This window comes from Bicyclus anynana, chromosome 2 (assembly GCF_947172395.1).
Source record: "Bicyclus anynana chromosome 2, ilBicAnyn1.1, whole genome shotgun sequence".
NCBI classification, from domain to species: Eukaryota; Metazoa; Arthropoda; class Insecta; order Lepidoptera; family Nymphalidae; genus Bicyclus; species Bicyclus anynana.
The window spans coordinates 14904018-14930724 of NC_069084.1; the positions used below are offsets into that span (position 1 = coordinate 14904018).

Below are 26707 nucleotides of genomic sequence, written 5' to 3' on the forward strand. Positions count from 1 at the left end.
GTATTTTGCTTTTTTTTTTAATTTATTTTATTGATAAGACTTAACAATTATTTAAATTAAGCATACTCTCGCCAAAGTGTACAGGCAGTTAATTGGCGAGTTGACGCTCATTATCATAATTAACTTTATCCTAATTAACAGCGAATCATTTCATTTATTTATAAGTTAAACCTATGAAAAATATTATTTTAGCTTACAACTTGTTACTTAATAGAGATGGTTACCAACTAACCTGTTTTAGCAATACTATTTCCTCTAACCCGCTTAGAGGATTCGCTAAAGTAGACCTCCTCCTCAATTTGGATTTTAGGCTCCTCTGAGAAAAAAAAATCTTTATTAATATTTAATGAGAACAAAACAAATATGAAAGAATTTAAACGGTAGATAAATAAAACCTTGAAATCCATAATCAAACTAAAAATCCCCTATTTAGCTCCAATGTATTTGCATTTAGTTTATTTTTTATAATCTCAAGGGGAGAGGAGGGAGACAGCTCGCAAGCCCCCCTTGAACAAATACTAGAATAATTATACTTACTTTTATAGCATGATAGGGTAACAACTGACCCTTTCGTTGATTTATGTTCTGAAACAAATAAATTATCAATCAAAACAAGCTCTTTCCCAACTAATCTTCTTCATATTCTCAGAAAATCAACAAAGAAGTGACTATTTTTGTGAGTGAAGAAGTGAGTATTTACACTTAAATCATACGAATTCATTAAGAAACTGTCAATCATTATATCCGGATCAATAATAATTCTATGTAATTCGTACGGTTTGCGTACGAATAGCTTCTTCCAACCCACAAACTCTTTCATTTGATATCCGTCCCGATTCTTTTGGCGCTTCTATCTGCTGGAAATATAGAGTAAACAATAAAATATATAGTAGATACGTACCTAAATTATAAGCGCAATTCCCTATATTATTTGGAAATTCTGTTCACAAAATGCGTTAATTTCTATCTATAGCCTAATTTAATTTATTAAGGCTAATTGCATCGATACATCTAAATTGCTTTTAATTGCCACGCTACGCACAGACAGCGCTATGCTTGCAATATGGTATCCTGCGTTTTACAATGAAAATGAATTTTTTTAAACTGTTATTTCGTGGTGGCTGTTGATTCAGCTTCAACGAAAATTTCCTTATTTGAATCTAATCACATTTTTTGTCGAGTTTTGAATAGAAAATTAGCGGAGGATCAACCGGAATCAGTTAAATTAGAAAGTGGTCTATGAGAAAGAAATGTTTGGGAACCTCCGTTTTGACGGCCTCCGTGGCGCAGTGGTATGCGCGGTGGATTTACAAGACGGAGGTCCTGGGTTCGATCCCCGCCTGGGCCGATTGAGATTTTCTTAATTGGTCCTGGTCTGGCTGGTGGGAGGCTTCGGCCGTGGCTAGTTACCACCCTACCGACAAAGACGTACCTCCAAGCGATTTAGCGTTCCGGTACGATGTCGTGTCATCATCATCATTGTCAGCCGGTGGACGTCCACTGCTGGAAATAGGCCTCTTGCATGGATTTCCAAACAAAACGGTAGAAACGGTAGAAAATGTCGTGTAGAAACCAAAAAAGGGGTTTGCATTTTCATCCTCCTCGTAATAAGTTAGTGCGCTTCCATCTTAGACTGCTTCATCACATACCATCAGGTGAGATTGTAGTCAAGGGCAACTTGTAAATAAAAAAAAAACCTAGACGATTTTTAAATGCGTAAAGCAAGCGTAGCTTAGTTTAAAGGTACGTAAATACCCAAATAGACGACAATATCCCCTAAAGGGAATGAATGCATACCTGAGCGGAGACCGTAGAGTTCTAAATGCGAAAATACCGCTCATACCTACTGCAGTGCCAAGGTCTTAATAAAGTCGGCATCTGATCGCATATAATGGGATTCCGATGCGAAAAAATGCCGCTTAACCTAGCCGACGATTGTGATCGCTCGATCAATTGAATGCTTACAAATATGTAATGGGATTTCGTGACGTATTTTTAAGTTTAATTATTTAAATTTATTTTCCAATATTTCATTCATTTTATTATTAAAAAACCGGCTAAGTGGTCACACCTTAGAAATGACCAATGATATTAATTTTATAATGTCATTTGTAATGACTGAATGAAATGATGAATGAAAGAGTGGTTTTTCGTTGGTCTATTAAAATATAAATAGTTGTACTATTTAAATTTTAATCTCTACTTGGCTTTGATAGATTTTCTTATTATTTTAGTCGTATTTTCTCCATAAACAACCCTTTAGCTAGTAGAAGAAAGGCGACTCTAGTAAAAACGAGTTAGAAATATGACTGTCTAACATCCAAGTTTATCAAACTAACTATCTGGCAAAGCAAGTAAATGAAACTGGTTAAAAAGATACTTTCAAGGTTAAACGAAGTAAACAAAATCATTTTTCAGTTCCCTATTTGGTAAATACAAAGTTAAACATTTTCTGGCAAGCTTTTCAAAACCGCCGTATTGAGTGACCTTCGCAGCCTGTGCTGAAATGTGAACTTGAAAACCTTGCACGTCGTCTAGTGACGTTGAGTGTAGGATTTATTGCCTCTTACAACCTATAGCGTATATTTGTCTTTTCGTTGAGGATTTTTTGTTCTTATTTTGTTCTGTTTGTTGAATTTTACACTTCCGATTTAGGCAAAAATCTTGGCATGATTTTAAGGTTTTATTTGACACGAATTAGAATATTTAAAAATCTTACCTAATCCGTGCAATACACTTTTTTTCTAGCACATTTCTTTTAAAGAAAATTGCCATATCTTTTAAATATGGCCAATATTATCATTCCCCAGTCGGAAAAAACTTTATACGGTGATCGAACTCTGATGAATTCGGATGAGTTCTCCCTCTGAACTCATAACTCTGATGAGTTTGGTTCCTCTACCATTTTTTACCGAGCTATTGAGGCTTAAGCAGCATTGTAACTCGGTCACTGTAACTCACCGAACGCGCGAGGCGTGCTCCCCGCGGAGCAGTAGCCGTCTTCGCGCACGCTGCGTCCGCCGGACGTGCCGCCGGTGTTGCGGCACAGCAGAGCAGGGCTCGCGCGCTGCTCCTCGTACGACGGCGCCGCGTGCGTCACCACGCTCGCGCCGCTCAGTGTAACTCACCGAACGCGCGAGGCGTGCTCCCCGCGGAGCAGTAGCCGTCTTCGCGCACGCTGCGTCCGCCGGGCGTGCCGCCGGTGTTGCGGCACAGCAGAGCAGGGCTCGCGCGCTGCTCCTCGTACGACGGCGCCGCGTGCGTCACCACGCTCGCGCCGCTCAGTGTAACTCACCGAACGCGCGAGGCGTGCTCCCCGCGGAGCAGTAGCCGTCGTCGCGCACGCTGCGTCCGCCGGGCGTGCCGCCGGTGTTGCGGCACAGCAGAGCAGGGCTCGCGCGCTGCTCCTCGTACGACGGCGCCGCGTGCGTCACCACGCTCGCGCCGCTCAGCGACGCCTGGAGAATAATTTGCCGTGGGGTCCAATCCAACAACATTTAACGGCTATATAATGTTAATATTTCAGCATGGGAAGTTAACGCAATGTGACAGAAAACAATTGGCATTTCTACTCAAGACGAAGCTCAATTCACATTGCACATTGTCCACGTTGCAAAGAATACGACAGATGATGATGATGATTACCTGCCTCCAGCGTTTTGTTAGTTTTTTTTGAAACAATGGTTTTTTTTTTACTTACTTGAATGTAAAAACGCTTGCTATTGAAGTTTGTAGAGATTCAGAAGACGGGGGACCTTACCACAGTGGGGACCTTGTATTCCCTCTCGTAGCTGGTGGGGCGGCGCGAGGGAAGGGACGTCGTCAGGTCTGGCCGGTGACAACTCACGTCCGCTTCCTGCTCCTAAAAGTATATTCATCACTTTTTGTTTCTATTCTAATTTGTAATCTGTTCAAACTGTAAGTCACTGAGAAGTAGGCTCTGGTAGATGGGTTTTGATTAGTTCTCTTGAGTCCAAAAAATGCGATATCTTGAATGCATTAATTTACTAGCATATTATTTTTGTACAATCCTTCGTATCTTCAACTTAATACCGGAGTTTGACCCGCATAGTTCTCGATCCCGTGGAAATGCTGGGATAAAATGTAGCATAACAAGGCTTTTGACGTAGTTTTCCATTGGTGAAACAATTATTAAAATCCGTCCAGTAGTTATCTAAGTTAAGTCGGAGCTTATTCGCTACTCGAAACCTCCACTGTTTCCTATGATAAAGGGTTGTGACAGAATAACAAATGAAATACAAAGAGATCCTGATAGGGTTCCATTTTTCCAAAGCGCTCAGCTTTAGCGCTTTGTTTAGTGTGTGTACGGAACCCTAAAAATGTCTATGTCTTACCTGTCCTCTTGGAGGGGAGGAGCCGCGACGCGAGCCACTACTAGACGATCTGTTACTGGCATCTAGAACATAAAAAACAATTGTTATCATTGCAAACTATTGCTACATACATTGTTACAAAGACTTATTTTTATTAAATTAGCGCACGACCGAGCGAGAGAATTAAGTTTTTCATAATTGCTGCGGGAAAATGGATTTTCCCTGATTAAAAAGTAGATATATGTTTCTCAATAACTTCCTCTATCTTCCAGTAATATACAGTCCCATTAAAATCGGTCCAACCGTTCCAGAGATCGGGCCGAACAAACATAGGCACCAGAAAAAATTTTTGTTTGTTCTAATATCGTTTACAAATAAGTGTCTCACCAAAAACATTTTTCATGTTAAGTAAGTCCATTGCTAGCGCGTATTGCTTGCACTGTAAACTTAAGCGAAGCTTAAGTGCATTATGTTCTGTGGTAAAAACAGTTTATATTTGGAGAGTCAAGCTTTTAACTCTCATGACCTTTCCTATAGCATTTTCTACTTCTATACAACATCAATGTGTCAATATCAGCTTACTTCTCTTCTGATCTAACTCTAAATTTTTCTAGGTCATCTGCCCACCAGAAAATGTCTAACACCCACCCCAAACGGGGTGTTATAGCGCACATTGAGAATCTATGTGTTAGAAGAGCAGTATTTAAAGTGGGATACTCGTAGATAGGTAATGTTCTCAGTTAGTTTTAGGTCTTAGTTGGAGTTGACCACACGACGAGAGCCGCTCGCACGCCTCTACGACACGTTTTGAATACATTATAAGTTTTACTTCACTTAATTCTACAGAATCATATTAGGTACACATGAACGCAATATACTCGTAGATAGCTGACGTTCGTTGTTAAATATTTTCTAGTGGAAATACACGTAAGTTTATCGTTGGCAACTATATATGTAACCATTGGAGATTATGTATTTATGCGTACCTACTCAGCGCCGGCCAGAAGTAAATTTTAGAATGGAGCGAGATCCAATTATGGCACCTCTTCTGTTTACTCCTAAAAATATATACCTATACCAATTGTGAGTGCAATCTGGAGTGACCAACGTTCTTTACCATTTAGGCGCCCTCTAGGATTTGGCGCCTGGAGCAATTGCTCCTTTTGCCGTATGGGCGAGCCGGCCCTGTACCTACTTATCATCTTATAGGCAATGGTGAGTAGGCACATTCTATGCAAGCGTGGTTCACGACTTTAGGGTATTTCACAACAAATTACATTAACGCTTCTGTGCAGAGTTTGGAGTTTTTTACAGACAAACCGCATGAAAATCCGTACAATATCATCCTACTAATATTATAAACGCGAAAGTTTGTATGGTTTTATGTTTGTTTGGATGTTTATTACTTTTTAACGCCGCTACTACTGAAGCGATTTGGCTGAAATTTAGAATGGAAATAGATTTTACTCTGGAGAACACAAAGGCTACCTTTCATCCCGCAAAAATTAATGGTTCCCGCGGGATTTGTGAAATACTGAATTCCACGCGGATGAATTCGCGGGCGTCCGCTAGGTAGTAGCATAACGTAGTTCTCAAGAGTTAGAGCAGGGGCACACGATACGTTGCGGCGCCGCATCGCAAAGATTTCACCGTATCAGCGGGCACACGAGCGGTGTGGCGCCGCAACGTTGTTATGTTGCATCGGCGCCGTAGCAGCGTTGGACAGTCTGTTAATTAAGTAATGTTGTGACGCATAGTCAACTGAGCGGTGCCGCTCCGACGTCGCAACGCATTCACCCCTCCCCGCCTCGTCTTGTTATGTTGCATCGGCGCAGTAGCACCGTTGGACAGTATGTTAGTAAAGTAATGTTGTGACGCATAGACAACTGAGCGGTGCCGCTCCGACGTCGCAAATCATTCCCCGCCTTGTCTCGGTTGCAATACGGCGCCGGAGCGCATCGTGTGTGATATTTCTATGTAAAGACAACGCACGCACCACCGTCGCCACACATCCTGTGCCCCCGCTCTTACTATCTTATCGAACAATACAATACCTTCTCGTAGTTCGCCCGCGCCCACGCTGTTGCCCAGCAAGGGCATGCCCGCCATGTCGCCTGCGCTCAGTCCATCATGCCGTCATGACTATCATAACAAATAAAAAAATCAATTAATTAAAAAATATAAAACTCCATAAAAAGTAATCAGAAATCCAAATAATATACCTTGACAGTGAGATGATATTGATAGTGGGATGATTATTACATATATTTCATTTCTTAAAATGCACACAACTGAAAAGTTGGAGGTGCATGCCCTGGACCGGATTCGAACCCATACCCTCCGGAATCGGACAGAGGTCGTATCCACTGGGCTATCACGGCTTTTAGCTAATATATACATAAATGAAAAAATGTAGTAGACAATCTATCTTTTAGCACCGTCCGATGTACCGATTTGCAAACGAAAAAGCGTTCAGTGCTATCTGATGGCGTGTACATCAAATGATCAGTGTTGTGAACCTAATCGAAATTAATGCACGTACGAAAACGCTGAAACGTAAAAAAGTGGTTTTCACGTATAAATCATTCGTGTGCAAACAGAATATTTAACCCAGTTTTGTTATCTGTTTTGTCTGAGGTCAAAGATATGAAAACATGAGGTCAAAGACCAAAATTCGAATTCAAAATTCATATATTTCAAGTACGCTCAGTTTACAAGCACATTTGACACGTAAGTTGACTATTTGTATAGATTTTACCACCGGTTCGGAAGGCTGGTTCTGCTGAGAAGAAACTGGCAAGAAACTCAACAGTTGCGCTTTTTAAAAAAAATCATACAGTATTATAATTTACAATTGAAGACAACATTACAATTTCTTATAGTTTTACTTCCTGTGTGCAGGTGGAAGCTGATCCAGTAGCCTCCAAGCGCCTTTATCTTTGAGAAATAATAATGGAAAAACGTGTAAAAATTCATATTTAAACCATAATATGTAAAAAATCATACAACACATCCTTAGGCAGTTCATATATAATAGGTATACGAGTATGTATTTTAGTGGTAGTATGCAGTCAGCGGCTGTTTGGCTATATCATGATACACAAATTACATAATATGAAAAATTATAAAATAACTAAAGGTCAGAAAAATTCACTACGCATGGGAGCTTTATTCAAAAGCGCTCCTTAATTAAAACAAAACAATTCATGGCGGGATGTCATTGTAGTCCAGTTACATTATACATTTGGAAATGCAAATAAACTGAGAAAGTTGAATTTCGGAAAAGCTTAACTTCAAGATTTTCTAAGAGCATTTTCCGCCATCTTGTAAAAACGTATGAATTCAGTTTTTTTACCATTACTCGGTTCTTCTTTGAGATACGAAAATTTAGACTCAATACTTTTTGTTACTCTTTTTAACGGACTTTCAAAAAGGAGGAGGTTCTATGTTCGGCTGTATTAATGTCCTCTACAATTTTTACCTACGAAAATGTTGCGGTCTACGCGGCCTTAGCAATTTCGTAGCTGTCATTTCGTATGGAATATATAAAATGTTTGGATATAAATATTGCAGTTATACATTCATAATTCTTACCCGATTACGACGAAGCCAAAAGGGACGGTTATTATTTTTATATGTATGTTTGTATCTTATTTTATTTCGTAGCGCTTAAACTTTGGCGATTCGATGATTAATAATAATCGATTCGTTATTATCGACCTTGTAACAATAAAAAGAGCCCCGATTGAACAGACTTTTTAAAGTGATGACTGCTTATGGGAGGGTAAACTACGTAACGTAACGCGTTACGGCTCCACTATGTCTGGCATCCCATTCTCTCACGGATAGGGCAGCAGGAGGTCTATTCAGTAACGATGTTTAGTGTAACACGCAAGTGCGAGTTTCGAATTAATCTCTATCTCTCTCTGTTTAACATGATACTCTAGACAGAGAGCGATAGATGCGAGTTCCCGAGAGTCCCGAGACGCACACGTTTTTTCCGTAGTCGAGTTACAGTTTTTCAAAGTTATAATAGTTGATGCTACAAATATATACCACCACACCACTTATTATGCGTTGCTCTGTGTCCATTTACCAAATTGCTTAAGCCTCATGTATCAATTTCACTGCTAACCATACTTTTTAGACACGACAATGCTGCTAAGTGGAAATATGAGAGATATGTTGATTAAGCTTCCTGATATGTAGCACTATTAAAATATGATTTTACAGAAAAAACAGAGTGAATTTATATTCGGAATATTTAATTTGTTGAAAACACTGCACGCAAAGAAGCACGCTCGGCTGAGTAACTCTCCGAGGTGTGCAGTCGCCTTTTAGTTTTAATTATTTTCAGTATAATAAGTTTACCTACTTCAGGTAAATGAAAAATGTTTTTTTGATAGAAGCAGGGTTCCTTAATAATTGATTGATTATTTGTTGTTATCATACATACATTAAATAGTCAAACATCACAACAAATAAAATCAACTTTATTATCTTATTATCTTTATTGCGTCAAATCAAATATTTCTGACAATGCTCGTTTTTAACCGACTTCAAAAAAGGAGGAAGTTCTCAATTCGAGTCTTTGTTTTTTTTGTGTATGTTACTCAATTACTCGATGACGCCTGGACCGATTTGAATATTTTTTTGATGATAATGTCCAGGACCTTGCTCTCTAAAGCTTTGGGTACCACTAGTCAACTTTGCCCTGCTACTGGAAATATCTAGGAAAACCAAATATTTTTTTGCCTGATCCAGGATTCCAACAGATCGCATAACGACAATAACGACATAGCCATTGCACTAAAGAAGTAGTTAATAAAAAAATTGGTTGTCTGTAAAGTCGGCTTACTGACGATAGTAGTACGTGACAACGTCATAAGAAAATACTGATGGAATGGTTGCATTTTTCAGAAGAAAATGTTACTTTTCTAAAATAATCTTCATAGGCCAGAATATACTTTATTTCTTGTAAAAAAAGTTGGCAACCCTAGAGCGAGGGAACGACGCATGACGTCAACTTTTTTCGAGTGAGCAGCCGGAATCCTACGAATTATAAGACGTTGTAACGTCAAAATGAAAAACTAAAAAGCAGGCATGTAGCGCATAATAAACTGCACCTTAAAAGTGTACTTTTTATTTTATGTCATGGCTACACTACATGTTTTGGTATAGTAAGTGAGGATGAACTCCATTAGCCCTATTTATTTTACCTACCTACTGGGTATTATGCAACATTGTAGAATGTTCCACAATTAAGCCAAATTGAAGTACTTGGACAAATGTCTTCAATGAAATTATTTAACTCAAGACCTCTAAGAGGCAATAGGATCTAAGAGGCCGACTACCTCTAATGCATCTATAAGCAATAACTATCCAACTAATCATAAAAGCATGATCGGTTTATAGCCAAACGCCAAACGTCTGTTAGTTTTATGTTTGGCGCATCTGTGACATTACGAGCTATAAAATTATATATAATGTATCAATATCCTTGCCATTTATGACTTATGTTCCGTCCATCTATGTTATTATTTAATAAAATATGTCTTTTGGTCCTTCTTGGCCCAGTGGCTTATGTGGCTTTAGTAGAATTTCTTGAAGAAAAGAGAAGTTCGATATTTCATTGCTCGACCCAGGATACTGATTCGAAGCTACATAGGCCAATATAAGGCCTAAATATACTCGTATATATACTAATGAGGCCTTTCTTAGTGCACGAGGGTTGTTAGTATATAACTATATTATAATTATAGCTTTACTATTAGAGGCCTAAGCAATTCCAGCAGTAGGAATGAGGCTCTTTCTTTGTGAGGCCCTTCCTTTAAATTAACCTATTTTTCTAAACAAACCACTCTTTACAAAATGGCAGCAAAATGGTGGTCTACAAGAAAAAAAAGTTTGGGAACCTCGTATACTCATCATTATCAACCCATATTCGGCTCACTGCTGAGCTCGAGTCTCCTCTCAGAATGAGAGGGGTTAGGCCAATAGTCCACCACGCTGGCCCAATGCGGATTGGCACACTTCACACACGCAGATATTTAGAAAATTCTCTGGTATGCAGTTTTCCTCACGATATTTTTCCTTAAAATGCACACAACTGAAAAAGTTGTAGGTGCATCCCCCCGATCTGATTCGAACCTACACCCTCCGGAATCGGAGGCAGAGATCATATCCACTGGGCTATCACGTCTCTACAAGACTGACTGACAAGAATGTTGCCTTGTAAAAATTCTTAATTAATGTTGTCAGCTAATGAAAAATATACATTTATTTAATTAATTTAAAAACAATGCGGGTTCTAAAAAGTTTTTTTATTTTGGGCTTTTACTTTATGTTTATGTTCTTTTAAGATAAAAATAATTTGTTCTGCTTAGTTGACACTCGGAATAAAGGCCTGCTTCCATACAAAATTGGGACATGTCCTTTAGCTGGGAATCCATCGGAATCAGTTTTAAATTAGAAAGTGATCTAAGAGAAAAAAAATTGGGAACTTCGTATACTATCAGTGCAATTTATATAAAAGCTTGTAAACACGCACGATTGGTGTAGAGTGCGAATGTTCGTGGCACCTGATTGGCCGCGGCGTGCTATTCAGCTGTCAAATTATCCCATCTCAAAGCCTCACGCTGAAGGCTCTTGTGACAACTCTGCTTGACCGAATGTTCCTAACATTTTCATTATTTATACAGCGCTTATTACGTAGGCATCTGACTTACTCAAAATTCGCAAATGCGCCCGAATTTGTACGCGATAAAATTCTGTTCTTACCAAATCCCGCGGGTACTACGTATTTTTCCAGGATAAAAATAGTCTATATGTTGCTCCGTAACTTCCTCTATTCATATCTATCTTTTCAGAGAAAGTCCCATTAAAATCGGATCAGCGCTGGCGTTACATTCATCTATAATCCTCATGGCTAATAATAATCATGAGTTGATTATGAGAAAACACTACGTCCACTTATTCCCTGATAAGGAATTTACGCTGGCGATATAACACACGTACAAAAAAAAAACGAAAAATAAATCCTTTCAAAAACGTTTAAAAAACGATAAAATATAATATAGGTACAATATAAATAAATTATAGATAGAAAATATTCGTACGTCCAACACAAGTCCACTCTATTCCGTGAGGGATACACCACCATGTTATGTTCTTTTAAGTAGTATGGAGAGTGATCTCGATACGTCCTAAAAGTACATAACATACCACCATATACCAAAGTACTGTTAAGAATTTCACGAAAGAAAATCCTGGCTAGGGAACCTCTTTCCAAATCTGCCACCCACACTAGGATTCTGAGCTACTGATATGGAATTCTATTATCATACTAATAATAGACGTCGAGACACTAGGCCCGTGGGGCAGGAGCGCTCAGACTCTCCACAAGGAGATCAGCAAACGCCTCAGAGAGGCAACAGGCGACCCTCGGGGCAGCTTTCTCACGCAAAGAGTTTCAATCGCAATTCAACGCGGGAATGCTGCCTGCGTGATGGGAACCCTACCAAGGGCGGAAATTTTCATAAGTATTTTTAGGTATTAGTTATAATTTTAATTTACCTTACCTTATCAGCTGATAGACGTCCACTGCTGGACATAGGCCTCTTGCATGGACCTCCAAGCACAATTTTAATTTATTTTAATTTTATAGTTGTAAATCGATTTTTCCTTATATTTTATTTTTATAATAAGTTTAGCCTATTTAAGTATTCGTAAATAAATAATTTGTCGTTATAATAATAGACTTGTTGTCAGGGGCCAGGCCCACCCTAGGAAATAATCCTAGATACGCCACTGGACCAACGACACTGATTTATGGCTTACACAGATATAACAAGTGTCTCAGTAACTAAGTGTAGGCAACAGTCAGCAAACGTCGCAATATCGTGCCTAATGTAGCATGGCGTTAATTTGCAAACGTGTGCATCCGATAAGTGAACGCCTCCACACGCTCCGCCGCCCAGCCTTAAACCTAGATGTGAATGAGATAATACCCGAAATCTGGCAAAAATGTAATAGGTAGTGAGAAATGAACTTGATATTGGGTGTTTGTATGTTTGTGTGGTCGTTGGGGGTAACATCTGGATGTACTGAACCGAATACGCAAATATTATGTATGAAGGAATTTAACTAGGTATATTAATAATTTCACCGCGGCTAGTTGCCTCGACTGGTGACAGAAGGGCTGGCTCATTTTTTGCGCAAAGGATCAGCCTGGCTGTCCAGCGCGGAAATGCAGCCAGTATTCTTGCCACCATTCTACGTGGGCATGATTTGTATAGTTATTAGGATAAGTTAGCTTAATTTCCATACTGTATTTGACAAGTTAGCCCGTTTCCATCTTAGATTGCATCATCACTTACCATCAGGTGAGATTGTAGTCAAGGGCTAACTTGTAAAGAATAAAAAAAAAGTATTCTTTCTCAATAAAAAAAAACTAGATAAATACTAGAAGGCATCCATATTAAGCCCTTCTATAAAAGCAGACTGTGCCTCTATGCATTGTTTTTTTCTACTCAACGGGTTGGATTTTCCCGACAAGTCCCACAACTATCATCGTACTAGCAGACGCCCACGACTTCGTCCGCGTGAAATTTAGTTTTACACAAATCCCTCGGGGACCATGGATTTTTCCGGGATAAAAAGTAGCCTATGTGTTAATCCAGGCTATAATATATATTAACGCTTCGAAAACTAGAAAAATGTATGGGAGTGACCGATCATGATCACGTGACCTGTCGATAGCAAATGTCATTCCCATACATTTTTCTAGTTTTCGAAACGTTAGCGATCGTAGAAAGAGAGTCGATGTGTCACTTGGCAAGGGGGGCTGTATGTTGAAATGCATGAAAATTTGATCAGTAGTTATCGGGTTTGTCGCTAACAGACAGACATGACGATGGAGTTCACATTCCCTTGCCTACAAACAAAACCATAGATACCAGAGGCGTGCACTTCATACATGCATCAAAGTACTTCATATCCTAATAGAAATGTTTTTCTATAAGCCTATCATAAGCTGATTTTTCCAGTTTGGTTAACTTTTCCTACTAGTGCATACTCTGATCGACAATTTTGCACGCCACTAATAGACACTTAATGTATATATCAAACAATCTTGAATCAATGCATAGGTAACGAAGTAGGTACTCCAGCGAGCATGCAAACAGTAATGCACTTACATACAAGTACATATATCTATTAATCTAAATTGCTCTTGACTTGTTCCAATACAAGCAAGTCGCATTTAGATACATGTCATATGTAAACATATCACATGTATCTAAACAGATAAATAGGATATTTGACCCAGGCTTCCCTCAATATAGGAAAGGGAATATATAGCTAAAACCCACCATACTGCTTCTAATCCAATACGAGTTGGTGGGATTAGTTTATCGTTTAGATGTCCTAGTAGAGATTACTATCAGATTCACAGATATGACCGAAATCGACATATTATGTGCTTTTTAAGGCCATGGGAGTTTATCACCATCAACTTCCCATCTCCGGACCTGAATCAAAACTCAATAAGCCATAGCAGGACCCAAGACTTGAACCTAGGACCTCGCGATCCAGTGCCACGTAGGCTAATCACTAAACCAAAGATGCAGTTGAAGTATCCGCATACCTACATGTAATATAGTCATTATCATCATCAACAACCCATATTCGGCTCACTGTTGAGCACGAGTCTCCTCTCATAATAAGAACAACGCTGGCCAAATGCAGATTGGCAGACTTCACACACGTAGAGAATTAAGAAAATTCTCAGGTATGCAGGTTTCCTCACGATGTTTTTCCTTCACCGTTTGAGATACGTGATATTTAATTTCTTAAAATGCACATAACTGAAAAGTTGGAGGTGCATGCCTCGGACTGGATTCGAATCTACACCGTCCGAATGGAAAGCAGAGGTCATAGCCCAGTGGATATGACCTCTGCCTTCCTTGCCTTTTAATATAGTATTAGGATAATGTTATAGTATTAGAAACCATTGCCCGACAAAGTATCATCTTACATAGTGCCTGGAGTTCTCCCTTTCGTTAGCAAACTTGTTTACGAAGCGATATAAGACACCGAGTAAAATAGAGTAGTGAAAACACGAACATCTCGAGGAAAATTATCAATAAATTCTATACCAGACAGTAGGTACTGGTGACATAGGAGCAAGCGAGTAGGAATTTTTATTTTTTATTTTTAATTAAGTGACGGCTTTGCGTACGAGCCCTTTTGAGCCTACAAAATTTAAATTAAGATACGTCTAATATAAATAGCATACAAAAGTAGATATCTTATATATTGATAAGATTTTCAAAATCTTATTTTGAGCAATAAAGCTAAATAAAAGGGTTTCTGATTGATTCCTAACCGTCCTGGTCGTAATCTCTAGATTTGATATTTGAAGACTTTTGGAGCTTAGATTCACCATGGTGTTCCAATGCAGAACTACCTACCACTTAGATTTGGAAAAATCTTTTTATCTCATTATTTATTTTCGAACACGAAATGAACGTGCACTATTCATATCACAAAAGTCTATTTTACCCACTAGTATGAAAAGGAAATTCAAGACCCATCATCAACAACCCATATATGGCTCATTGTTGAGCACAAGTTCCCTCTCAGGATGAGAGGGGTTTTACTCGTAGTCCACCACGCTGGCCCAATGAGGATTGCCAGACTTCACATACAAAGAGATTGAGACAGTTCTCAGCCGTATGCAGGTTTCCTCACAATGTTTTTTTTTCACCGTTTGAGACAGTTGATATATAACTTCTTAAAATGCACATGACTGAAAAGTTGGAGTTGCTTGCCCCGAACCTAAGTCCCCGAAGAGGGCAGAGGTCACATCCACTGGTCTATCACGTCTCGTATTCAAGAATGTGCGTGATAAAATACCAAGCAGTGCTCGTTTGTCTTGATATTTACTGAAATTGAAGTAGACATGTTGCAATGAATTGAACTAATTACGACTAATAGCAATGCACATAAACCTTGAACGCGTGAAGTCCTCGTTCATTGGGCCCGGTTATTACATGTTTTTATTAACCGACTTAAAAAAGAAGATTCTCAATTCGATGCGTATGTTTTTTTTTAAAGTTTGTTACCATAACCAAGAAAGATTTAGGTTTTTCAGCCAGTGTTCTTTCATTTCATGTAGTTCTTTCAGAAACGGTTTAAATTAACACAACACCGGCTTAGCACCGCCTTCAAACTGATCATCAGTTAGTACACAATATGATATATGGAACTGAGTATGATATTATTTTTCGCTTTTTAGTTTAGTCAGTATGTTGTATGTTTTTCAAGTCGGTTGAATTCTTTTTATTATTTTTTTTTCAACTTACGTATAGGATATACCTAGAAGGTGAAAATGTATGTAGGTATGAATAGATAAAACAGAAGTTAAATAAAAACCACTTCCTCTAATCTTAGGGTTTTAATATTTTGTATTATTGTTCAGTTTTAGTAACAATACAATCATTAAAATAATAGAAATAATTTGATACTGTAGCCAAGGTCGTCTCCTCATGAAGGTACTCTGCGACGCGACGTTTAGTTCGAGTAGTTCTACAGAATATACTTAGGTACATATGCAATATACTTTTTTTTTTTTATTCTTTTACAAGTTAGCCCTTGACTAAAATCTCACCTGATGGTAAATGATGATGCAGTCTAAGATGGAAGCGGGCTAACTTGTTAGGAGGAGGATGAAAATCCACACCCCGTTCGGTTTCTACACGGCATCGTACCGGAACGCTAAATCGCTTGGCGGTACGTCTTTGCCGGTAGGGTGGTAAATAGCCACGGCCGAAGCCTCCCACCAGCCATAGCCTTACACCACGAACAAGAACCTGGGTATACTTACGATTAACTTTTATATCGTTTCTTTTTCAAACTAATCAATTATTATCGAGGTAAGTATCATATAAAATCGATAGATCTCATAATGCGTAATCGTTTTCAAAATGATTATGACCGGGACAATTTAAGTTTTTAAAAATACTTTTTTATTTAATAGTATCACCTAATAGTGTGTCATACTCATACAGTCGTAGATAAGAGAAGTAATCCTCCAAACAGTTACTTAAATTCAATGAATACAAAATCGTCTACCTCGTAAAACTCTTGTCTGACTTCCTACCTCATTAACCGCTGGCCCTAACTCGCGCCGATCTTTTGTTTACGAAGCGATCTCACAGACGATAGCCCCAACCTGTGAATTATTGCGCGGTTGTATTTTAAACGAGCGGACTTAAATCTTAAGACTTTAACTAAACCGCGATAAAAGGCAATGGAATTAGGCCCCATTAAAGTGACAAAGTTTACGAATGGCGTGGAAAAATTGACATTTTTCAGTAAGGGCATTCAATTGCTCCTTCACAAAAAAGAGCTGTCTGTGATCATCGTAATGATCTATTAAACCAAGAATGCTGATTAATGACGGCTACTGAAGACTTTCGATTTATATTTCAAAACTAACCCTACCTTCTAATGTTATAAATGTCAAATTCAAAGTCAAAATTCATTTTAGCTTTGAATCGTAAAAGATTAAAGGAGAATGCCAGATCCTGACCCAGTCCTAACATAGAATTTTGCGGAAAATGTAAATGTGCTAAAAATATCCACTTTTTAAATAATCGTTTTTTATTAAACCAATTTTACTCCAGAATAAAAATCTGCATAAAACAGTAATTTTTAGTTAAGTATAAAGTTTACTTATTTTTTAAAAACCTTATTTCGATCTTGGGTTCGAGCCCTTTAAAGCGTTTTTATTCCATTTTAATCACTTTAGGTTGAAAATGGCTTGAAAAAGTACAAAAAATCCAATAAAATATATTGTTGCAAATTAATTGTTTTTAGTGGGTTAAACTTCTATACATTGTCTGGCAATTTTGAGTTTGGATGATTTACGTAGGGGCCGTGGCCGTGGATTTATATAATGTTTATAATTATAATGCAACGCTTCGTGTCGTACTGACTCGAAAATGTATTCGTTTTTGAGTTTTGTATTTGGAACGGCTACGACACCGTCGTGGTCTATCTGCCTATTAATTCTTTAATCTGTGACCGGAGTTTATTAAAATCCCATTTTCTAAGGCGTGTTTATCCTCGGCTTGTTGGGGCTGAACAATTAGGTGTCACACCTACATAGGCAGCGGTGCGGGCCACTGCGCCGAAGGTGAAGGCGACACCGTTTGTGACGTCACGCAGGTGCTAGCGATTTGGGACACGAGATCCTTATTTAATTTACACTAACTGAAATACTCTTGTCAAGAAACGAAATTCGACATAATAGGAATGATGACAGTTTTCAAGGTTCCGTAGTTCGCAAGGAACTTTAGTTTCGCCATGTCTGTCTGTCCGTCCGTGACGATTTCACCCATCTAAAAAGTGCACTTCACAGGCGCAAAATTTATGAACCTATATGTAGAAGAGATTTTTCATTTTGTATAATCTTCTCGTATAATGCATACTCTAATTAAAATACTTGCGCGTGCGCGTGCGCTAGTCACTATCATGTCGATGACGCGAAGGCATCAGATTTTCCCCTACCAAAAAGTGCAAACGCGATTAAAGTAGTTTTCACTTCAAAAAAAGATATTTGCAATATCTTTTAAATGTCGCAAATAATCCTGTTCCCCTCCAATTACTGGAAAGACTATGTTAGGAGGGGGTACGACAATAGTCTTGCGGGTGGGAATCGAACCCATAACCTCTCGTTGTTGTGGTGCTAATAATTGTAGAAATATACTCAGAGGCACAATTATCCGCCCAATTTAATATACTCGCTCTTATTAAAGTGGGCGGATAATTGTGCCTCTGAGTATATGACAGACGTAACTTTCAAAAGTTCTTATACAATGGCCTATTTGAATTAAATGAATTTAAGTTTGAAAAAAATTATGAAATTTTTTTTCCACTGTTTTTTACTTCGGGGTATAAAAGGCCCGATATGGCATTTGTTTGATAACTAATAACTAGCTCTTAAGACTCCGAGACTTGTAATCGGAATCCAAAACGATTACGAGTCTCGAGTTGAAGAAAAGAGAACTTTAATTAAAAATTCTTCAAATAGGGCTGCATGTCCACCGGAGCGGAACGAGTGAGTATTGTGGATCAGAGTTGTGGACTTGCTCTGCTTATTTCTTGTTTTGAAATAAAAATCAACCCTAGCTTAATCGATTCACACCCGAAACCTTTCTAAATGTCATAAAAATAGTTTACAATACTTACAAGAATTACAGTATACAAGAAAGAAAGAAAGGTTTGCAGTATACAAGAATTGTTAGTTACAAGGTCTAAGATATATTTTATTTAAATAAGAAAAACGCAGAACAATAGAATCAATTTGAATCAGTTTTTTAATCAGTTGTCATCAATTCAGTACACTAATATTAATTAAGAGGGAGACAATATCTTAGCAATCCATGGATTCACCGTGCGGGTAGCAAAAAGAAAAACTCCAAGCAAAGTCGGTCTTGTGACCAATTGATGTAAGGTCAAGGAATTCTTTGACAATCAATAAACAATCCTTGCTAGTGTTGTTCCCCTGCTTAGCTAAATTGGGTAAGATCCTAGATTATAAGACATAATAAGATTTAGTACGAATTTTCGGAAGGAGAGTTAAGATTTTATGCGATTCCATTATCCGTTATCTTGTTCCACTCTAGTGGCCAGGCAGCCTAAGCTCCGCCAACAGAGACGTTACGAACTACAATCAAATGTTGATTTAAGCAGACTAAGCAGTGTTGATTAATTTCGTCAAGACTTATTGTTTTCATGAGATTCCTTTCTTTGATTAATCTCTAAACTCACTAAAGAACCTACCTACTTTTTACGTGAAACATGAACATAATTAAAACCTCGAAAGAAAGAAAACCGAGTGATTTAGAAACTGTCTTCTTGTCTTTTATTCCTAACTACCTAGGCATAATACTGGTGATAGGCATCAGCCGTGGCTACCAAACGTACAGCCAAGCGATTCAGCGTATCGGTACGATATCGCGTAGTAACCTTTTTTAGACTGCATCATCACTACAACATCAGGCGTGATTGCAATAAAGGGCTAAATTGTCAACGAATAAAAAAACCCCTTCAAAATCCAAATCCGCTCACTGCTTAGTTTGGCAACATCAAGTTCGTTGATGATACTTTCATGATATGCGGGCGACGGGAGGGAAGAACTGCGCGGGTGTGATCATTATTCTAACAACATACTACATGGCCAGGCATCTCTCTTTATAAGAGAGAAGATTTGATGTGACTACGTTAGATGTCTTGGCTCGTATAAACACATACATCTTTATTTATTACCATCAAAATCAATGTTAAAATGCTCTGTTGTAAAACTCTTATTCATTTTTATGTGTCATTAATTGAAACAATTTGCACTCGTTAATTATTTTCAGCAATAAAGATTATTTCCATTTCAATTAAAAGAACTACTTATAAGAAATGAATCATAATTCAGTTTGCACGACGCCATTGCTGTGAGCGACGCGCGAGGTGTTCATGTCGTGTCCTTGACTCCCTCACTAACTCTGTTACCCGCAGTAGTGTCACCATATTACATTATATTGCCGGACAAGACCACCTTTTGTAAGACTTTTGTAAGTCATCATCAGTATCTGTCTTTTATAACGACCCTGACGAGAATAGTTTACTTAGGATGTTGAACTGTGTGCGTGGCGGCACCTGAACTGGGTCCTAACTGAAAATCAGTGCTGCATACTTTTTTTATTAAAAGTAGCCGGCAAAATGCTGAGTTGAGGCCTTTTTCCAGGTTATGCCACAGGGAATTATTTAGTGCTCCCCTGTTTGAGTGGATAGCTAAGCCCTAATATAAATTAGAATTAATATGATATGTGGCATTACTTAAAAATAAAGATCTTTCTTTCTTTTCTTTTCTTTATTTTTTCTCTTTATACTTTAATAAAATCTTTTTAACAGAAAAAAACACCCGACTTCAAAATCACAAAAACAAATTTAAAAGCGAAAAATAACATCGTATGTGCTACCTTCTGATCACTTTAAAGACGGTGCCGAGCCAGTGGCGTATTAATTAAAGCCGTTTCTGAAAGAACCACGGGAAAGAACTGTCTGAAAATGGCTTAAGTGAGGAGCTTAAACCCACCATACACTGTATCGATGTTAATTTGAAAGATGATGATAATGACCTACCGACCGTCTTAAAGTATTCAACTTCCCCACTCCGAGCATTTTTGACAGAAATATATTTGAAAGAATGAAAACTCAATATTTACTCAGTATTTATTTACAGGAGTTCGTTATCCACAGCCTTATGTGGCTAACCAGTGAACCAACGTGGCAGTTTTGCCAAGTAACCAAGCTTTCACTAATATGGAAATATGGTAGTTTTTTTCGAAAGGGTGCAAACTTAATGTTTGCCGCGAAAGAAGAGGAATCAAATGATACCTACTATAATATGTTTAAAAGGTAACTGTTGTTTTCCATCGGTACTTGCATACAAGCACATGTAAATCAATAAATTAATTTGAATTTTAAAACCTCAAACAAAGCGAGCACTTCAAAATTGTCCTGTATATAATGTATCCTGAGCACAGCGCGATTATTATAAATTAATATTTTCTCAATCACCGCTAAAATCAGTTAATACTTATTCCAATGTCTTCATGAAGTGGTTCGAATTTAATTTCCTAGATTTTACCACTAACGGACCAAGTCAAATTTCTAATGAGAAGTGCCAATGTAAATCTTCTAGCCCAAAATTGCCCTCCTGTGATAAATATCACACGTTCAATTAACAAGCCAAATTAAAATAATCTTTTTAACATAAAAATGGAACCGATTTCAAAAACGTATTTCAGTTATTTTGATTTAACCCAAAATTACTAAACCGATGATCATGAACATGAAATGGGACCAATCTAGAAGTATTCTTTCAAACAATAAAATTTTCAAAATTTGTTAGTAAATGACGTAGTTATGAAGTAACAAACATTAAAAAAAAATCATACGCAAATTGGGAAACTCCTCCTATTTTGAAATCGGTTAATAAAAGTCTGCAATAAAGTTAAAGCCGCTATTGGTAATTCCCGTATCTTACAACCCAATTATACTTCAATTTAAAACGTAAGCCTGTTCACCCTCGTCAAACGCCTGCGACATGGTCGCCCTACGTTCCGGTAATCGTCATAATGATAAATCAAACGTCCCCACCTGTAATGAAGGGAACCTTACTGCCTGAACGGTTTTACAGCCCGTGTGCCGTGAAAGCGTTTTAAAATTATACTAAACGTATTTATGGATGTGAAAAGTCCTTACACGTACATAGAGGGTGTTAACATATTGGGAGTTAATGCGACCTTTGGAACTGTGTAACTTGATATTTGATTTCATTATTCTGTAAGTCTTGGTCGCTAACTATGAGCCTCATAAGAAGGCTCAGAATCACACAGCGGGCGATGGAACGAGCTATGTTAGGTGTATCTCTGCGTGATCGAATCAGAAATGAGGAGATCCGCAGAAGAACCAAAGTCACCGACATAGATCAACGAGTTGCGATGCTGGCAATGGGCGGGGCACATAGTTCGAAGAGCCGATGGACATTGGGGTCCCAAAGTGCTGAAATGGCGACCCCGCACTAGTAAGCGCAGTGTTGGTCGACCCCAAACCAGGTGGTCTAGCGAGTCGCAGAGATTCGCTGGATGCAGTATCGTGATGTTTGGAAGTCCCTACAAAAGGCTTATGTCCTGCGGTGGACGTCCATCGGCTGATATGATGATGATGATGATGATGATGATGATTGTGTAAGTGATAATTGTTATCAATAATTATGATTGATTTTACATTGTTCTTCAGTGTCTTTTTCAGATATAGTCAGCGCTTTATCAACTAAATCGTGATACCACAATTTGTTTATGTTTCATATATTTGCTCTAACTCCTAACCCTCATACGAAGTTTTTAAAGTCTGTAAACACCCTTCATAAGGGTTTCCAAGAATTATGATTTATTTATTATCTCTTTTAATTGTGAGAAATTAAAATGTAATTAAACCATGAGACTGGGATAGGACGCACTTGTCTAGAAAGAGCATTCGTTATCAACCCATATTCGGCACACTGCTGAGTTCGAGTCTCCTCTCAGAACGAGAGGGGTTAGGCCAAATAGTCCACCACGCTTGCCTAACGCAGATTGGTAGACTTCACATACGTAGAGAATTGAGAAAAATCTCTGGTATGCAGGTTTCCTCATGATGTTTTTCCTTCACCGTTTGGGACTCGTGATATTTAATTTCTTAAAATGCATGTAACTGAAAAGTTGAAGGTGCAAGCTCCGGGCCGGATCGAACCTAAACTCTCCAGAATCGGAGGCAGAAGTCATATCCACTGGGCTATCATGGCTTTGAAAGAGCATTAATCCGTTTCAATACATATTTCCGTTACGTTAATACACATAATACAGCTAACAAGTAAATTAGTTGATAAAGTACAGAACACAGAACGCTAAAGCTAGTAATGCAATATCTCCGACTTCCGTTTAACCGTTTATGTATGTTGTACTAGATAGTTTGGAACATAGTAGTCATATGTATGAGATAAGACACCGGCCCTTAAGTCATTTGGCAAGCCTCAACGCGTTTCCCGAGAATTATCTGAGTTATAAACCTTTATCTACTCGTAGAACTAGCGTACGCCCGCGACTCCATCGGCGTGAAATTGTTTTCCCAAATCCCACTATACCGTAGAGCTTATCGGGTTAAAAGGTAGTCTATGTGTTTATCCAGAATATATCCTATCTTTAAACCGAGTTTAGTCAAATCGGCTCAGTGTGAAGAACTAAGAAATACACACACACATTTACACATAAATTTTCGATATTAGTGTGATAGTGTCATGTCATGACCTACTTCTACACACATAGGCTACTTTTTATACCGATATTTTGATGATATGAATGTTTGTTACTCTTTCACGCATCAACTACTGAACCGAATTAGCTACATTATATCCTGGATTAACACATAGACTACTTTTTATCCCGGAAAAATCCATGGTCCCCGAGGGATTTGTGAAAAACTAAATTCCACGTGGAGGAAGTCGCGGGCGTCCGCTAGTTTTACATAATTTATTTACTTCAAGTTCACAAGTTCAGGGTGACGCATTGATGATTTCTATAAAATTCAAAATTCATTTATTTCAAACAAATTTAAGTTGTCTTAGTTGACAAGCATCGAATATTATACCGAAAAATAACACGATAAATTGTAATCACGATTTTCAGTTCACAATGTAACGGTAGATTATAATATCACGAGTGCGATTATAAACTAACGTATTTTACAATCTAACGGTAACATATACAAGACGTCATCATTAATTTTCGTATATTTACCATAAAAATTAAATCGTTTTTGCAGGCATAGTAAGTTTATCGTTGACAGAAACAACATCAAAGTAACGTAAAAGGTCTTAATAACCTCATCGAATAATGTCACATTTTATTTAATACACTGTAAAAAGACTGTAAAAGACAAGAAAAACATAATTGAGAGCCGGAAATTGGAACCTCGACGGATATTGAAAGATTGTAAACAGCTTTTTTACTGATATTTAAGACGTTTTTCATGTGCTTTTTATCGATGTTGACAGTATATTCTCGAAACATTATATTGTATGTAATATTGAGTAATATAATACATAATTGCTCTTCATGTTCGTCACGGATCAAAAAAATATATATACGATTTAGTTAAAAAGTGACTTCACTGACTGCTTTTTTTATATGCTCTACGCATGATTTTTGCTCTCAAAAGCATGATTGTATCCTATTACTAACTTATAACAATGGCAGAAAAGAAAATATCGAAACAGTCCACTGATGTGCCCCAAACGGTTTCGTTAGTAAAGCGAAAATGGTTTAAAAAAACTAGTAGCTCACGTCCATTAGTTTTTATTTTTCTAAATTTCAATAAATAAAAATGCCGCATTTCAATAATCAGTGCTACGACGGTGCTACGGCGTAGCATCTTATGTGTATCAAACCTTTCTCTTCTGTGACACAAATAATAATTAAATCCCAATTACATGAAAACCTGATTCTAATATTATCACAATAATTAACGTAGATTTTGCTATAACTAAAAATTATTATTATTATTTAACTATTAACCGATCAAATAACTCGCTGACACATAGTTTTTACATTTCCGGAACACACAACTTATGACAATATTTATTATTTGTTTTAAAACCTTTTGTTGTTTAATAAGCGACTAAATGAAATTAAGACAATTATGCACATTTCTCCGCGTCAGTTTTGATGCGCTAGTGCCTCTCTCTATCTCTAGTATAAAATACCGTTGTCTACTACTAATTAACTTCCATACTCGCGAAACTTAAGAAGGTAACCTGACCTTCAAAATGAAATATCCTTCATGATATTTGAGTCCCGGATACTGCAATAATAATGTTAAGTCCTGTAATGCGCTCTGAGTGCATCCAGTTATTGAAGTCTCAAGTACTTTTCTCAGTTCTGCATTATATCAAGGGTAAATAAAGTCCAATACAGTTTACCAAGGTTCCGCTCCCTACCGAGTTATCAAGGGACTTTCTAAGTATAGTTGCAGTTTATTATTTTCCACTTGCTTGCCCGGATGCTACCTTGTACTTATTAAATGGCATAAAGTTTACGTCTTTGTTCTTTGATGTTAATAACGAACAAGAAAATTAATTTAGGATGTTTCTAGAAATCTTTACAGTTATACAATGTAATATAACCTAAATTTTTAATATGTAAATTAGCTGTGGCATTAAAAGACACGTTTAACTGTCAGGAAATCTTTACAATTATACAATGTAATATAACCTAAATTATTAATATGTAAATTAGCTGTGGCATTAAAAGACACGTTTAACTGTCAGGAAATCTTTACAATTATACAATGTAATATAACCTAAATTATTAATATGTAAATTAGCTGTGGCATTAAAAGACGCGTTTAACTGTCAGGAAATCTTTACAATTATACAATGTAATATAACCTAAATTATTAATATGTAAATTAGCTGTTGGCATTGAAAGGGACGTTTAAAGTTGTCGATCTCGGTTTCCTTCATTAAGATTTCATAGTAATTACATTATTACCATAAAGGCGGAATTATATTTGTCTGACGTGTCGTGTCGTGACGCATTAGAACAGAATCGGTATCATATATTTTGTATCCAACACATCAGAAGCCATCACGACATGTCACAACAAATAAATGTAAACGTTGCCATACAAAATGTATGATACTGATTATGTTCTGATGCGTCATGACACGGCACGTCAGACAAGTATAAATCCGCCCTAAGCCTGGCATCGCTCATTGAGGCAACATGGTGGTCCCAAAAGCTTCGCCTATGAGAGACCTGGCCCTGCCTCAGATCAATTATTGTATAGGACCAGTATCGCACCCAATTCACGAACAAAATTGTCTAAGGAAAACGAGCATAGATTTGGTATATATCCTATACTAAACTAGAAGTTTTTGTCCGTTTTTTACGCAATTCAACTACACAAAAAAGTATTTTTTGCGGAGCTTTTTAACCAACAGCAACTATACAACTATAAAACATCGATAATATAAAGATAGGTTTTTATAATCGCATTAGATCGTTGATCATATACTTTGACAGAAAAGTAACGTCTATCGAGCAAGTTGGTCTGAGGGCCCTGCATAGCTATTTAAAATAGGTTATGATAATGATGATGATAGTGCTACAATCAGGTACACCGAGTGAGTTTGTGTCCCAGTACGATGACGCGGAAATCCTACTAATATTATAAACGCGAAAGTTTGTATGGATGTTTGGATGTACGTTTGAATGTTTGGATGTTTGTTACTCTTTAACGTCGCTACTACTGAAGCTATTTGGCTAAAATTTGGGAATGGAAATGGATTTTACTCTGGATTAACACATAGGCTACTTTTTATCCCGAAAAAATCCATGGTTTCCGGAGATTTGCGAAATCTGATGATTGTAATGATATGAATGTTTGTTACTCTTTCACGCATCGTCTACTTAACCGAATTAGCTGAAATTTGGTATTGAGATATATTATAGCATGGATTAAGACATAGGCTACTTTATAACCCGGAAAAATCCATGGTTCCCGAGCGATTTGTGAAAAACTAAACTCCACGCGGGTGTCCGCTAGTAGACAGTATTTTACAGTAGTTACAGTAATGGTGACATTCCCATCAGCACCCCTCTGTCATTGTATAAACTCACGAAGGCCCCTATGAGTTTTTAGTTTCGCCATGAAAAGATATACTCAGCGTAGAGCTTATATTTTCGCTATGAAAGGATTTACTTAGGAGA

At 37.6% G+C, this 26707-nt stretch overlaps 1 protein-coding gene across 1 annotated transcript in view; it reads right to left on the reverse strand.

Moving 5' to 3' along the window:
- LOC112056448 (sodium-dependent noradrenaline transporter) overlaps positions 1-26707 on the reverse strand; it is a 46135-nt gene that overhangs the window by 13428 nt on the left and 6000 nt on the right. The window contains exons 2-7 of the mRNA XM_052887693.1: positions 6389-6476; positions 4356-4417; positions 3761-3862; positions 3296-3458; positions 538-585; positions 233-316 (exon numbers count right to left, since the gene is read on the reverse strand). Coding sequence (XP_052743653.1) covers positions 233-316; positions 538-585; positions 3296-3458; positions 3761-3862; positions 4356-4417; positions 6389-6443 — 514 coding nt within the window. The 5' untranslated portion in view covers positions 6444-6476. The remainder of the gene's footprint in view (positions 1-232; positions 317-537; positions 586-3295; positions 3459-3760; positions 3863-4355; positions 4418-6388; positions 6477-26707) is intronic.